The sequence below is a fragment of the Bos javanicus genome, chromosome 24, assembly GCF_032452875.1.
Source record: "Bos javanicus breed banteng chromosome 24, ARS-OSU_banteng_1.0, whole genome shotgun sequence".
Classification (NCBI taxonomy): Eukaryota; Metazoa; Chordata; class Mammalia; order Artiodactyla; family Bovidae; genus Bos; species Bos javanicus.
The window spans coordinates 24,816,382-24,832,231 of record NC_083891.1 but is presented as its reverse complement, the minus strand read 5'-3'; the positions used below and the strand labels follow the sequence as shown (position 1 = coordinate 24,832,231).

General features: G+C 40.6%; 1 protein-coding gene across 2 annotated transcripts in view; it reads right to left on the bottom strand.

Annotated features, from left to right (window-relative positions):
* Positions 1 to 15,850, bottom strand: part of GAREM1 (GRB2 associated regulator of MAPK1 subtype 1) — a 236,071-nt gene that overhangs the window by 146,587 nt on the left and 73,634 nt on the right. For both annotated transcript variants that reach the window (XM_061399653.1, XM_061399654.1), the window contains exon 2: positions 8,827 to 8,967. In XM_061399653.1, the coding sequence (XP_061255637.1) occupies positions 8,827 to 8,967 (141 nt within the window). The remainder of the gene's footprint in view (positions 1 to 8,826; positions 8,968 to 15,850) is intronic.

The following is a 15,850-nucleotide window of genomic DNA, read 5'->3' as shown; positions in this document are numbered from 1 at the left end:
GAGGAAAACAACAGAATGGGAAAGACTAGAGATCTCTTCAAGAAAATTAGAGATATCAAGGGAACATTTCATGCAAAGATGGGCTCAATAAAGGACAGAAGTGGTATGGACCTAACAGAAGCAGAAGATATTAAGAAGAGATGGCAAAAATACACAGAAGATGTACAAAAAACATCTTCACGATCCAGATAATCACGATGGTGTGATCACAGACCTAGAGCCAGACATCCTGGAATGAGAAGTCAAGTGGGCCTTAGAAAGCATCACTACGAACAAAGCCAGTGGAGGTGATGGAATTCCAGTGGAGCTATTTCAAATCCTGAAAGATGATGCCGTGAAAGTGTTGCACTCAATATGCCACCACATTTGGAAAACTCAGCAGTGGCCACAGGACTGGAAAAAGTCAGTTTTCATTCCAATCCCAAAGAAAGGCAATGCCAAAGAATGCTCAAACTACCACACAATTGCCCTCATCTCACATGCTAGTAAAGTAATGCTCAAAATTCTCCAAGCCAGGCTTCAGCAATATGTGAACCGTGAACTTCCTGATGTTCAAGCTGGTTTTAGAAAAGGTAGAGGAACCAGAGATCAAATTGCCAACATCCGCTGGATCATGGAAAAAGCAAGAGAGTTCCAGAAAAACATCTATTTCTGCTTTATTGACTATGCCAAAGCCTTTGACTGTGTGGATCACAATAAACTGTGGAAAATTCTGAAAGAGATGGGAATACCAGACCACCTGATCTGCCTCTTGAGAAATTTGTATGCAGGTCAGGAAGCAACAGTTAGAACAGGACATGGAACAACAGACTGGTTCCAAATAGGAAAAGGAGTACATCAAGGCTGTATATTGTCACCCTGCTTATTTAACTTCTATGCAGAGTACATCATGAGAAATGCTGGACTGGAAGAAGCACAAGCTGGAATCAAGATTGCCGGGAGAAATATCAATAACCTCAGATATGCAGATAACACCACCCTTATGGCAGAAAGTGAAGAGGAACTCAAAAGCCTCTTGATAAATGTGAAAGTGGAGAGTGAAAAAGTTGGCTTAAAGCTCAACATTCAGAAAACGAAGATCATGGCATCCGGTCCCATCACTTCATGGGAAATAGATGGGCAAACAGTGGAAACAGTGTCAGACTTTATTTTTCTGGGCTCCAAAATCACTGCAGATGGTGACTGTAGCCATGAAATTAAAAGATGCTTACTCCTTGGAAGGAAAGTTATGACCAACCTAGATAGCATATTCAAAAGCAGAGACATTACTTTGCCAACAAAGGTTCATCTGGTCAAGGCTATGGTTTTTCCTGTGGTCATGTATGGATGTGAGAGTTGGACTGTGAAGAAGGCTGAGTGCCGAAGAATTGATGCTTTTGAACTGTGGTGTTGGAGAAGACTCTTGAGAGTCCCTTGGACTGCAAGGAGATCCAACCAGTCCATTCTGAAGGAGATCAGCCCTGGGATTTCTTTGGAAGGAATGATGCTAAAGCTGAAACTCCAGTACTTTGGCTACCTCATGCGAAGAGTTGACTCATTGGAAAAGACTCTGATGCTGGGAGGGATTGGGGGCAGGAGGAGAAGGGGACGACAGAGGATGAGATGGCTGGATGGCATCACTGACTCAATGGATGTGAGTCTGGGTGAACTCCGGGAGTTGGTGATGGACAGGGAGGCCTGGCGTGCTGCGATTCATGGGGTCACAGAGAGTCGGACACGACTGAGCGACTGAACTGAACTGCAGCATGCCAGGCTCCTTGGCCCTTTACTATCTCCTGGAGTTTGCTGAAATTCATGTCCATGGAGTCGGTGATGCTATCTAACCATCTCATCCTCTGTCACCCCATTCTCCTCATGCCTTCAATCTTTCCCAGGATCAGGGTCTTTTCCAATGAGTTGGAGGTTTGTATCAGATGGCCAAGTACTGGAATTTCAGCTTCAGCATCAAATATTCAGGGTTGATTTCCTTTAGGATTGACCGGAGGAGGGAAGTACTGAGATTATTTTAGCTTATTAAAGAGTTACTGGATTTGCAGAAGGCTGAGAATTTAAAAATAGAAGCCAAATGTGGCTAGCGTTTATCTCAAATGCTTATGTTCAAGTGGCAGTCTGTTTGGTGAAGACACCAAGCATGCCACTGAATGATGTGCATTTTCATAAACCCAGGCAGAATCCCACTACTTCCCCAAGTGGTGGACCATGGGTACACAGACACCTCCCATTCTGATTCATCTGACTTCTCAGAGCTCTGTCCCTGGACAGCTCTTCCTGGTTAGTTTTCAGGAGAGAGGTAAGAATGAGGAGGTAACATTATTTAGTACTCATCTTGAGGTAGGGAAGCTGTTGAGTCAATAACACAAATTAGAGCTCAGAGAATGTTCACGACATTTTCTAAGGAAAATCTCCATTTTATAAGTTGGAAACTTGGAGCTTAAAAGGGCAAATTCCAGAGGCAAGAGCATATTCAGCTTTTTGTGGAGTCTGAAGTTTACATTAGTTTTAACGGACAAAATGTCAAATTGTGAATACTAAATCAGGGTTAATACCCTAGGAAGGTTCAGCCTAAACCCGAGACACTTGCTTTAGTGTAAGCAATGTTGAGTGAGCTTGACCGATCGCTCTGAACTGTAGAGACAAAAGGAATTTGATGAAGAGAAATCTGAACTGTTAAAGGGAGATCATTCATCTTTACAAACTATTGGCTGTAATTAAGTTGCACTAGGTTCCTTTTTCTTAAAAAGAAATTTTTGTTTTCTTTTGTTGTTGTCATTTAACAAGTCAAGATAAACTGGGGAGGTAAGAGATGTTCAGGGTGAGTTATGAGTGGAGTAGGCCAGGCAGGAGTTTAGATGGCCTGAGTATGCATAAAAATTCCGAATTCCCCACTGTACATTCCTTAGGAAATCTTTGCCCTTTTGGTAGCAACAAGAAGTTAGAGCTTAGATAAAATTGATCTGTGATGCCTTTTGACTAAAACGTGTGTGAAAGTGGCCATCACATTTCTAAACCCTATGCCAATTTTTCTTGAGTGGTTTCTCTGCTGTTAGCAAAATACGTGATGCTGACTAAACACATTCTCTCTCTCGGAATCAACTGTTTGTTAAACCAAGAAAATTCTTTTTATTCCAAATAAAAAATTTACTTCATCAGAAAGAGGGACGTCTTTATTTTTTTTTTTCAAAGCACACCTAATAATTTCAGAATTCAGAGTAAGGTGATTCTTATCACCACCACGTGAGAGTGTAATTCTGCTAAGAACTTCAAGTCGTATTTCTCTTCTCTGAAAATTTTATGACAGTATTTCTTTTCACATGAAGACTTTCATGAAAATCTCTGATTAAAAATATGGGAAAGGCACTCGGGATTGTGATTTTTCTAAAAATGCTGAGGTTTGCTATTTTTTGGAATATATGTGAACAGAGCTGTGTATGGCTGCCTAGGCTGTGTACTGCACAACTCCAAGGGACACCACTTAGAGAGACCACAAAGTAAGGGGTGTTGCCTGGGACAGCACAGTGCCGTGGCCCTGACGGAAATGGTACACAGAGAAGGAGAAAAACAGCTGCCACCAGAAAATAAGGACAAAGGGGGCAAGTCATAAAGATGGACAGGCCAGCTTGTACCCAAATGGCAAAATCTGGACAAGTCGAGCATCAAAATAAACAAGGACAGGAAGATATTTTGACCCCCTGCATGAAGTAAGAATCCGTAACTCCATGCTGATAATAACAGGTAAGTAAGGGCACAGTGGGAGGGAGGGACAGCTCTTCCTTACAGTAGAATGACAACACACGGAAGAAGGAATGATGGAGTTATGTTAGAAATGCACTATTTTACCACCTTCAAAGTAAAAATTGAATCAGACAGGTATCATCAACAACTGCTCAATAAAACGGGGTAGGGAGTTAGAGAAGGAACAGGATACCCACAGAATCTCAAAGAATCTTCTTTCAAACTTCCCAGTAACACAAAGCACATGCTAATTATACAGCAGAGAAATCAGACGTCTTAACCAAGTGATCAAAATCAAGGTCACCAGTAAGGGACAGAGGGACACCTGTGTCTCCAGGTGTGATCTCACCGAGGAGGACACAACCAGCCCAAAGTGCATAATCTCAGTCTAATCATGAAGAGACTGTGGAACCCAAAGTGAGGGTTATTCTAAAAAGCAACTTGCCTACATGCTTCTAGATTGTCAAGAAACACGAGAAAGGCTGAGGAACGGTCCCAGATTAAATAAGGAGACTAAAGGGACATGATAGGAAAAACCAGTAAGTGGTCTCAGACTAGATGCTGTCCTGGAGGGAAAAGAATATTATTGGGACAAATGACAAAACCGGAACGTGCACTGCAGATTAAATCAAAGTATTAAATGTCCTGAATTTGCTGACAGTACTGTGGTTACATAAGAGGATATCCTTGTTTTTAGGAACCATATAATAAAGTACAAGGGGGATGCGTGTCGTCTGCTCCAAAGATTTGGGATAAATAAATAAATAATATGGGTGTGTGTGTGGGTGTGTGCCTGCATGTAGAGAAAGAGATGGAGGAAAAGAATACAACAAACATGGCAAAATAATGGTCCAAATTGGGTAAATAATATAAAGGAATATATCATACTATTGCAGCCTCAAAATAAGTTTAAAACAACAACAACAACAAAAAGTAGCCAAAACAGCTCTGAGGGGTGTCAGTCTGCTTTAATGAGCATTCAACTCAAAGTAATTCAACTTGTAATCTGCACTTCAAAACAGAGTTAAATCTTCAGAAACATTGTGCTGCTATCGTTACGATAATCACCACCATTAACACCATGGAGCACTTGGGAAGTATTAATAGTAAGCATTTCCCACTTCGCTCAGTGGTAAAGAATCTGCCTGCAATGCAGGACACTGGGGTATGATTACTGAGTTGGGAAGACCCCCTGAAGAAGGAAATGGCAACCCACTCCAGTATTCTTGCCTGGGAGAATCCTATGGACTGGGGAGCCTGCAGGGCTACAGTCCATGGGGTTGCAGAGTCAGACCCGACTGAGTGACTATACAAACAAGCACTCAGAAAGGCGCTTCACTTGCATCACCTCTTTTAATCTTCACAACCACCCAAAGAGAAAGGCACTCATTGTCTCCACTTTATAGATGAGGAAATTGAGATCCAGAGAGGTGGAGTAACTTGCCCAAATACACACAGTAAGTGGCAGAATCAGGAATCCAACTAGGCTGATTACAAAGCTGGTAGATTTTATTCCTACATCAAACGTATTTAATTAATTATTTTTCTCAAAGAATGAGTGATGACTCTCAATGTAAATGAAGTTATAACAAATTAGTGAAATATGCATGAATAAGTGTTTCTTTTACTAACGAAAATTAGAACACTACTAAACCAGAGACATAAATGGTATTTTTAGCCTCCACTATTTACTTTATGCTCTCTTTCTTCCAAAGGCTGGACTTGGTCATAAATCCTTTGAAATAAAATATACCTGAGGATGTTCTTTGAAATGATTTTATCAAGTCTCATAAAACACTGGTTCCTTGCTATGGACTGAATGTTTACATTCTCCCAAAGTCAGATCCTGAAGGCTAAATCCCCAATGTGATGGAATTTGGAGGTGGGGTCTTTGGAGGGCAATTAGTCCTGAGGGTGGAGCCTTCATGAATGAGATTAGTGCCCTTGTAAGAAAAGACTCAGGAAAGCTGATTGTTCTCTCTCACTCTCGATCTCTCTCTTCTTTCTCTCTCTCTCTCTCTACCATATGAGGACACAGCAAGAAAATAACCATCTGAAAACCAGAAAGTGGGCTCTCACCAGACATCAGACTTACTGGCACTTTGATCTTGGACTTCTCAAGAAAGAAATTTCTGTTATTTACAATCCCACCAGTCTATGGAATTTTGTTACAGCAACTTGAACTAAGACAGTTCCATTTCAAATTTTTCTTCCTTTAATATGTTTTCTTTCTTTTCATGTAAAGTGGTGGAATCTTAGTGCTCATATTTCCTTTTAGTCTTTAACTTTACTTTAAAAATGAAAAAGTATCATTTGCAATATACTGCCTGGGGTTCCCAATTAAGTGCACTATCACTTTCCTTGCAGATAAACAGTAAGCTGTCCGCATACCATTTTTTATCCCAACGGAAGATGAATGTAAAAAATATATATATTTAGAACAACAAAACATTTGCAAGTATTTGCAGGTGTTTGGGGAAATCTCATCATCTGACACAGCGAATGCCCACTCCAGAACAAAGGATTTCCAACCTTGGCTGAATAACAAGAGGAGCTATTAAAAACCCTGATGCTCAGCCCACACTCAAAGCCAATTAAATCAGAACCTTGGATGTGGAACTGGGCATCAGTCATTTTTAAAGCTTCCCAGGTGATTCCCAGATATGTAGCCAAGTTTGAGATCCCTGGATGGAACATCCACAGCCATAAAGAACTGTATCTTTTGTGTACAGATCCAAAGGACTCACAAAGGCCTTTTGAATTAGTCTCACTTGTTAAGGAGTGTACAGTCCAACTGGCAAGTGGAGATATGGGTACATGCAATGGCTCAGCAGGTAAAGAATCTGCATGCAAAGCAGGAGACACAGGAGACATGGGTTTGATTCCTGGGTCAGGAAGATCCCCTGGAGGAGGAAATGGCAATCCACACCCGTATTCTTGCCTGGAGAATCTGATGGACAGGGAAGCCAAGTGGGCCACAGTCCATGGGGTCACAAAGAGTGGACATGACCGAGTGCCTAAGCACAAGTACAAGGAAGAGGTAATGGAGTGAAACCTGAGGACGTGTGCCAAATGCATGTGATACAAGGTAAGCACATCAGGAGACAACATGGGGACAAGTTGGGGGAGCCAGCAGCCTCCTGATGCAACGACAGGCTCTGACGGAAGCACAGCTGAGGAAGGCAACTCCGGCCGGGGAGTGGTTACACGGAAAAGTACTCAGAATGTCCAGGACACAGGAAGGTGACTAATCTAGCCAGAGGGGAAGGCCCACTCTTCAGAGTGGAAAAGTTAAGTTTGGAGAAGTGGACTAGAATCAGAGCATGAGAGCTTTGAGCAGAAAGTTAGAGAGACTGGTGGTATATGGGGTCTCTAAAGAAATCTGCACATCTGATCAAATGACAACATTCGTTTGGGACAAGCGATGTCACAGAGCTATTCACAAGGGTTTGGGGGAAAGACTAAAAGTCAATCTGCTAAAAGAACACAACAGATTAGGTAAATTTATTCATCTGAATCACAACCTTACATCTTCCTTCTTGGTTTTCCATGAAGTACAGGAACCATAATTTTGGTTCGGCTAAAACTAGCATGGAACTCACCTGTCGTGTGACCACTGGCAGGAGAGACCAGGCAGGTGGAGGCTCGCTCTCATTCTCTGTCCCTTTGCCTGGCTCCCAATATCACTCTTAACACTTTCTGTAGCTATATGTTCCTCCTTTTTCTATGAAGGCTACTCCCACAGCTGGGAAAGAGAATTCTAGGACAGAGTTTCAGGCAACAGAAATCTTTTCTTAAAATTTTTTCTGTAATAAGGATTTTGAGAAGTTTAGTGACCCCTCGGTCATATCCAGCAATAAAGACTCCTAGAAATAAAAAGGGGACCAAACCATTCTTACATCCCATAAATATTTACTGAACACATACCATTTACTGCTGTTCTAGGCAGTGGGAATACAGTGAAGCCCCTTTTCCAAACAGACAACTCTCTGGGCAATGCAGAGGTTTCGCTCAAAAACATAACAGCAGTCTAGGGCATCCTGCTACAGACTTTTGAAACATTAATGATACTAGAGAAAAAGAAAAAGATCCTTCACATAATGAATTATAAGGAACAGAAGGAAGTGTAGGATATATATATATATATGCTTTTTAAAATGCTTTTTAAAAACTGCATGTATAAACTGCCACTATTGAAAATGCATTCAAGCTACTAGATGGATCCTGAATTCCTAGAACAGTGCTAGTACTTAGAAAGCCCTTAATAAATATTAGTTAAATGACATGGAAAGGAACTAGTTAAACAACAGTAAATTTAGTTAACATGTTAACTAAACTAGTTAAAAATTAGTTAAATAAATGCAACAGTGACATGTTACACTGAACAGAATTCCAAGTGAGGCAGGAAAGTAGCTATTATCCTGATTCAACTAAAGCAGTGAGGTCACCTCTGCTGTCTGTGTTCTAAATGCTCCTTTGCAGAAGGACATATGCAGGTATCTGACTTTTCAATACTTTTAAAACCAGACCATAATGCTTGTTTGTGCAATGGTATTTTGTAAAACCATGAAATCAAAGTCATTCACAAATTGTGCTCAGGTTAATTCAGAGATCCTTGTGCTCAGAGGCTGCCTACACATATGGACTGCCTTTCCAAAGAAGATCTTCGGAACATTTTTATTTTATGAATATCTGAGAAGAATTTGTGCTTAACGGGGAACTCTGCTCAATGTTATGTGGCAGCCTGGATAGGAGGGGAGTCTGGGGGAGAATGCACACATGTACATGTATGGCGGAGTCCCTTTGCAGTCCACCTGAAACTTTCACATTGTTAACTGACTATACTCCAGTACAAAATAAAAAGTTAAAAAAACGCACAAGATCATTAAAGAAAAAAAAAATTCATGCTTAACTACATGCATTAATTAGAAATTCCTATGACAAAATGAATCTGGTAACCAAAGTGTTTTGTTCTTCTTTGTCCAAGTCATTATATCCTCTAGTTTATAGACAACTCCTATTTTCTCACTGTGGAGAGAAAATTAGCATATTCAAGTACCCTTCCATGGCCCTGTCCCTTGAGAGGAGCTTTACCTGCATAATGTACCGGAATCTCTATCTTTGGCCCAATGACATAGTGCCCCTCCTCCAAGCTGTGGGCGGTGATGGTGGTCCACTGACGACACGAGTGGATCAGAAGGTAGTCATTGTCCCGCAGCCCTTCTACGCACTCTCCTGAAAACAAATTTTATAAGAAACTTAGAATTAGCATCTGCTTACTCCATTCTCTGCAACACAATTTCATTAGTTGTACGTTCACTAATGGAGAAGTTGACAGCTCATCCCAAGATGAGATAAAGTCCACTTTTGAATCAGCAATTTAAAAAAAGGCATTCCATGCCAAGTTGACAACTATACACAGGATTCCATAAAAATGTTTCCCATTTATCTGCAAAGAGATTTTTAAATACCTCATTCTATCCTAGTGGTATTTCAACAATAATATAATAAAATAAACATATACTGAGTGCCAACAATATCCTGAGCACATCTAATTAAATGTTTTATATATATTATTTCAATGTAATAGAAGAACATTATGAGGCAGGTATTGTTCCTTCTTTATAGACAAGAAAAATGAAGGTTCAGAATGTTAAGTATAGGGGTTTCCCTGGCGGCTCAGTGGTAAAGAATCCACCTGCCATTGCATGGAAGACATGGGTTCAATTCCTGACCTGGGAAGATCCCACTTGCCTCAGAGCAACTGAACCCATGAGCCACAACTACTGAGCCTGGTCTCTAGAGGCTGGGGAGCCACAACAACTGCACCTTCGTGCTTCACCTACTGAAGTCCACCTGGCCTGGACCCCATGCTCCACAACAACAGAAGCCACCGCAGTGAGAAGCCCACACGCCACAACTACAGAGTAGCCCCAGCTCTCTGCAGCTAGAGAAAAGCCCATGCAGTAACGAAGACCGAGCTCAGACGTGATAAATAAATAAACAAAATTATTTTTAAAAACAGAAATGTATAGTCTAAGTGCACAGATTTAATAAGCAGAAAGGTGCGGATTCAAGCCTAGGTCAGATTCCAAAGCTTATGCTTTTTTTTTTTTCTTGGGTACACCATGGCTCATGGGACCCTAGTTCCCTAAACCAGGAGTGGAACTCAGGCCTTTGTCTGTGAAACCATAAAGTCCCAACCGCTGGACTGCCAGGGAATGTGCCCAGTACAGTACTAAAACATGTAAAGTTTGAAAGGAGATTATAAGCATTTAATCTCAAGTACTGTTTCAACAGAGAGAAATTTAGTTTTTTATTTTTGGTACTTATATTGTAGTGATTAAATTTCTCTCTGTTGAAACAGTACTTGAGATTAAATGCTTATAATCTCCTTTCAAACTTTACATGTTTTAGTACTGTACTGGTACAAAAACAGACACATAAATCAATGGAACAGAACAGAAAGCCTAGAAATAAACCCACACACTTATGGTTAATTAATCTACAACAAAGGAGGCAAGAATACACAATAGAGAAAAACACAGTCTCTATAGCAGGTGTTTCTGGGAAAACTGGCCAGTTCTATGTAAAGGAATAAAATTAAAACATTCTTCAACATCATATACAAAAATAAACGCAAAATGGATTAGAGACCTAATTGTAAGACCATGTAACTCTCAAACTCTTAGAGGAGAAGAAAACATTGGCAGAATCCTTTTTGATATAAGTTGCAGCAATATTTTATTGGATCTGCTTCCTAGACTAATGGAAATAAAAGCAAAAATAAACAGATGGAACCTAATCAAACTTAAGAACTTTTACACAGCAAAGGAAGCCAGAAAGAAAATGAAAAGACAACTTACAAAATGAGAGAAAATATTCACAATGTGATGGACAAGGGATTAACTTACAAAATATACAAACAGCTCACATAGTTCCATAACAAAAAAACAACCCAATTAAAAAATGGGCAGATCAAAACAGACGTTTCTCCAAAGAAGACATACAGATGGCCAACAGGCACAGGAAAGAATCAACATCACTATTCAGTTCAGTTCAGTCGCTCAGTTGTGTCTGACTCTTTGCTACCCCATTATTCACAGCATGCCAGGCTTCCCTGTCCATCACCAACTCCTGGAGCTCACTCAAACTCATGTCCATCGAGTCGGTGATACCATCCAGCCATCTCATCCTCTGCCGTCCCCTTCTCCTCCTTCCCACAATCCCTCCCAGCATCAGGGTCTTTTCCAATGAGTCAACTCTTCGCATGAGGTGGCCAAAGTATTGGAGTTTCAGCTTCAACATGAGTCCTTCCAATGAACACCCAGGACTGATCTCCTTTAGAATGGACTGGTTGGATCTCCTTGCAGTCCAAGGGACTCTCAAGAGTCTTCTCCAACACCACAATTCAAAAGCATCAATTCTTCGGCGCTCAGCCTTCTTCACAGTCCAACTCTCACATCCATACATGACCACTGGAAAAACCATACGCTTGACTAGACGGACTTTTGTTGTCAAAGTAATATCTCTGCTTTTGAATATGCTATCTAGGTTGGTCATAACTTTCCTTCCAAGGAGGAAGCGTCTTTTAATTTCATGGCTACAATCACCATCTGAAGTGATTTTGGAGCCCCCCAAAATAAAGTCTGACACCGTTTCCACTGTTTCTCCATCTATTTCCCATGAAGTGATGGGACCGGATGCCATGATCTTCGTTTTCTGAATGTTGAGCTTTAAGCCAATTTTTTCACTCTCCTCTTTCACTTTCATCAAGAGGCTTTTTAGTTCTCTGCACTTTCTGCCATAAGGGTGGTGTCATCTGTATATCTGAGGTTATTGATATTTCTCCCGGGAATCTTGATTCCAGCTTGTGCTTCTTCCAGCCCAGCATTTCTCATGATATACTCTGCACATAAGTTAAATAAGCAGGGTGACAATATACAGCCTTGACGTACTCCTTTTCCTATTTGGAACCAGTCTGTTGTTCCATGAACAATTCTAACTGTTGCTTCCTGACCGGCATACAGGTTTCTCAAGACTCAGGTCAGGTGGTCTGGTATTCCCATCTCTTTCAGAATTTTCCACAGTTTATTGTGATCCACACAGTCAAAGGTTCTGGCATAGTTAATAAAGCAGAAATAGATGCTTTTCTGGAACTCTCTTGCTTTTTCCATGATCCAGAGGATATTGGCAATTTGATCTCTGGTTCCTCTGCCTTTTCTAAAACCAGCTTGAACATCTGGAAGTTCATGGTTCACATCCACTGGAGAAGGAAATGGCAAACCACTTCAGTATTCTTGCCTTGAGAACCCCATGAACAGTATGAAAAGACAAAATGATAGGATACTGAAAGGGGAACTCCCCGGGTTGGTAGGTGCCCAATATGCTACTGGAGATCAGTTGAGAAATAACTCCAGAAAGAATGAAGGGATGGAGCCAAAGCAAAAACAATACCCAGTTGTCGATGTGACTGGTGATAGAAGCAAGGTCCGATGCTGTAAGGAGCAATATTGAATAGGAACCTGGAATGTTTGGTCCATGAATCAAGGCAAATTGGAAGTAGTCAGACAGGAGATGGCAAGAGTGAATGTCGACATTCTAGGAATCAGCGAACTGAAATGGACTGGAATGGGTGAATTTAACTCAGATGACCATTATATCTACTATTCTGTGGGCAAGAATCCCTTAGAAGAAATGGAGTAGCCAACATGGTCAACAAAAGAGCCCGAAATTCAGTCCTTGGATGCAATCTCAAAAACGACAGAATGATCTCTGTTCTTTTCCAAGGTAAACCATTCAATATCACGGTAATCCAAGCCTATGCCCCAACCAGGAACTCTGAAGAAGCTGAAGTTGAATGGTTCTATGAAGACCTATAAGACCTTTTAGAACTAACACCCAAAAAAGATATCCTTTTCATTATAGGGGACTGGAATGCAAAAGTAGGAAGTCAAGAGATACCTGGAGTAACAGGCAAATTTTGCCGTGGAGTACAGAATGAAGCAGGGCAAAGGCTAATAGAGTTTTCCCAAGAGTACGCACTGGTCATAGCAAACACTCTCTCCCAACAAAACAAGAGAAGACTCTACACATGGACATCACAAGATGGTCAACACCGAAATCAGATTGATTATATTCTTTGCAGCCAAAGATTGAGAAGCTCTATACATTCAGCAAAAACAAGACCGGGAGCTGACTGTGGCTCAGATCATGAACTCCGTATTTCCAAATTCAGACTTAAATTGAAGAAAGTGGGGAAAACCACTAGACCATTCAGGTATGACCTAAATCAAATCCCTTATGATTATACAGTGGAAGTGAGAAATAGATTTTAGGGACTAGATCTGATAGACAGAGTGCCTGATGAACTATGGATGGAGGTTCGTGACACTGTACAGGAGACAGGGATCAAGACCATCCCCATAGAAAAGAAATGCACAAAAGCAAAATGGCTGTCTGAGGAGGTCTTACAAATAGCTGTGAAAAGAAGAGAAGTGAAAAGCAAAGGAGAAAAGAAAAGATATAAGCATCTGAATGCAGAGTTCCAAAGAACAGCAAGGAGAGATAAGAAAGCCTTCCTCAGTGATCAATGCAAAGAAACAGAGGAAAACAACAGAATGGGAAAGACTAGAGATCTCTTCCAGAAAATTAGAGATACCAAGGGAACATTTCATGCAAAGATGGGCTCGATAAAGGACAGAAATGGTATGGACCTAACAGAAGCAGAGATATTAAGAAGAGGTGGCAAGAATACACAGAAGAACTGTACAAAAAGCTTCACGACCAAGATAATCATGATCGTGTGATCACTGACCTAGAGCCAGACATCCTGGAATGTGAAGTCAAGTGGGCCTTAGAAAGCATCACTATGAACAAAGCTAGTGGAGGTCATGGAATTCCAGTTGAGCTATTTCACTAATTATTAGAGAAATACAAATCAAAACGACAATGAAGTACTACTCACTTCACACCAATCAGAATAACCATCATCAAAAAGTCTACAAACAATAAATGCTGGAGAAGGTATGGAGAAAAGGGAACCCTCCTAAACTGTCGGGAATGTAAACTGTTACAGCCAGGATGGAGAACAGTCAAGAGGTTCCTTAAAGAACTAAAAACAGAGTTACCTTATGATCCAGCAATCCCCTCCCTGGGCAAATATCAGGAAAAGACAAAGCTGTAATTTGAAAAGATACATGCACCCTAATGTTCACTGCAGCCCGATTTACAATAGCTAACATATGGAAGTAGCCTAAATGTCCACTGAGAGACGAAAGGATAAAGAAGATGTGGGATATGTATACAATGGAGTATTACTCAGCCATAAAAAAAGAATGAAATAATGCCTTTTGTAGCCATATGGATGGGCTTAGACATTATCATACTATGGAATAACTCAAAGAAAGACAAATATCATATGGTATCACTTTCGTTTGGAATCTAAAACTATGATACAAATGAACTTATTTCCAAAACAGAGACTCACAGGCATAGAAAACAAAATTATGTTTATCAAAGGGGAAAGGTGAGGGAGAAGGGTAAATTAAGAGTTCAGAATTAACAGATATACACTACTCAATATAAAAAAGAAAAACAGCACTGGGGGCTATATTCAAAATATCATAATAATCAATAATGGAAAAGAACCTGAAAAAGAATATAAATGTAACTGAATATATGTAACTTTTTCTGGAACTCTCTTGCTTTTTCAATGATCCAACAAATGTTGGAAATTTGATCTCTGGTTCCTCTCTGCCTTTTCTAAATCCAGCTTGAACATCTGAGAAGTTCATGGTTCACGTACTGTTGAAGCCTGGCTTGGAGAATTTTGAGCATTACTTTGCTGGCATGTGAGATGAATGTGACGAACTGACTCATTGGAAAAGACCCTGATAGTGGCAAAGATTGAAGGTGGGAGAAGGGGAGGACAGAGGATGAAATGGTTGGATGGCATCACCAACTCAATGGACATGAGTTTGAGTAAGCTCCTGGAGTTGGTGATGGACAGGGAAGCCTGGTATGCTGCACTCCATGGGGCTGCAAAAAGTCGGACACAACTGAGCAATTGAACTGAACTGAGAGCAATTGTGCAGTAGTTTGCACATTCTTTGGCATTGCCTTTCTTTGGGATTGAAATGAAAACTGACCTTTTCCAGTCCTGTGGCCACTGCTGAGTTTTCCAAATTTGCTGGCATATTGAATGCAGCACTTTCACAGCATCATCTTTTCTGATTTGAAATAGCTCAACTGGAATTCCATCACCTCCATTAGCTCTGTTTGTAGTGATGATTCTTAAAGCCCACTTGACTTCACATTCCAAAATGTCTGGCTCTACATGAGTGATCATACCATTGTGGTTATCTGGGTCATGAATATCTTTTTGTATAGTTCTTCTGTGTATTCTTGCCACTTGTTCTTATCTTCTGCTTCTGTTAGGTCCATACCATTTCTGTCCTTTATTGTGTCCATCTTTGCAAGAAATGTTCCCTTGGTATCTCTAATTTTCTTGAAGAGATCTCTAGGATTTCCCATTCTATTGTTTTCCTCTATTTCTTTGCACTGATCACTGAGGAAGGATTTATCTCTCCTTGCTATTCTTTGGAACTCTGCATGCAAATGGGAATACCTTTCCTTTTCTCCTTTACTTTTGGCTTCTCTTCCTTTCTCAGCTATTTGTAAGACTTCCTCAGACAACCATTTTGCCTTTTTGCATTTCTTTTTCTTGGGGATGGTCTTGATCACTGCCTCCTGTACAGTGTCACGAAACTCCATTCGTAGTTCTTCAGGCACTCTATCAGATCTAATCCCTTGAATCTATTTGTCACTTCCACTGTATAATTGTAAGAGATTTGATTTAGGTCATACCCAAATGGTCGAGTGGTCTTCCCTACTTTCTTCAATTTAAGTCTGAATTTGGCAATAAAGCACTCATGATCTGGGCCACAATCAGCTCCTGGTCTTGTTTTTGCTGACTGTATAGAGCTTCTCCATCTTTGGCTGCAAAGAATATAATCAATCTGATTTTGGTGTTGACCATCTTGTGATGTCCATGTGTACAGTCTTCTCTTACATTGTTGGAAGAGGGTGTTTGCTATGATCAGTGCATTCTCTTGGC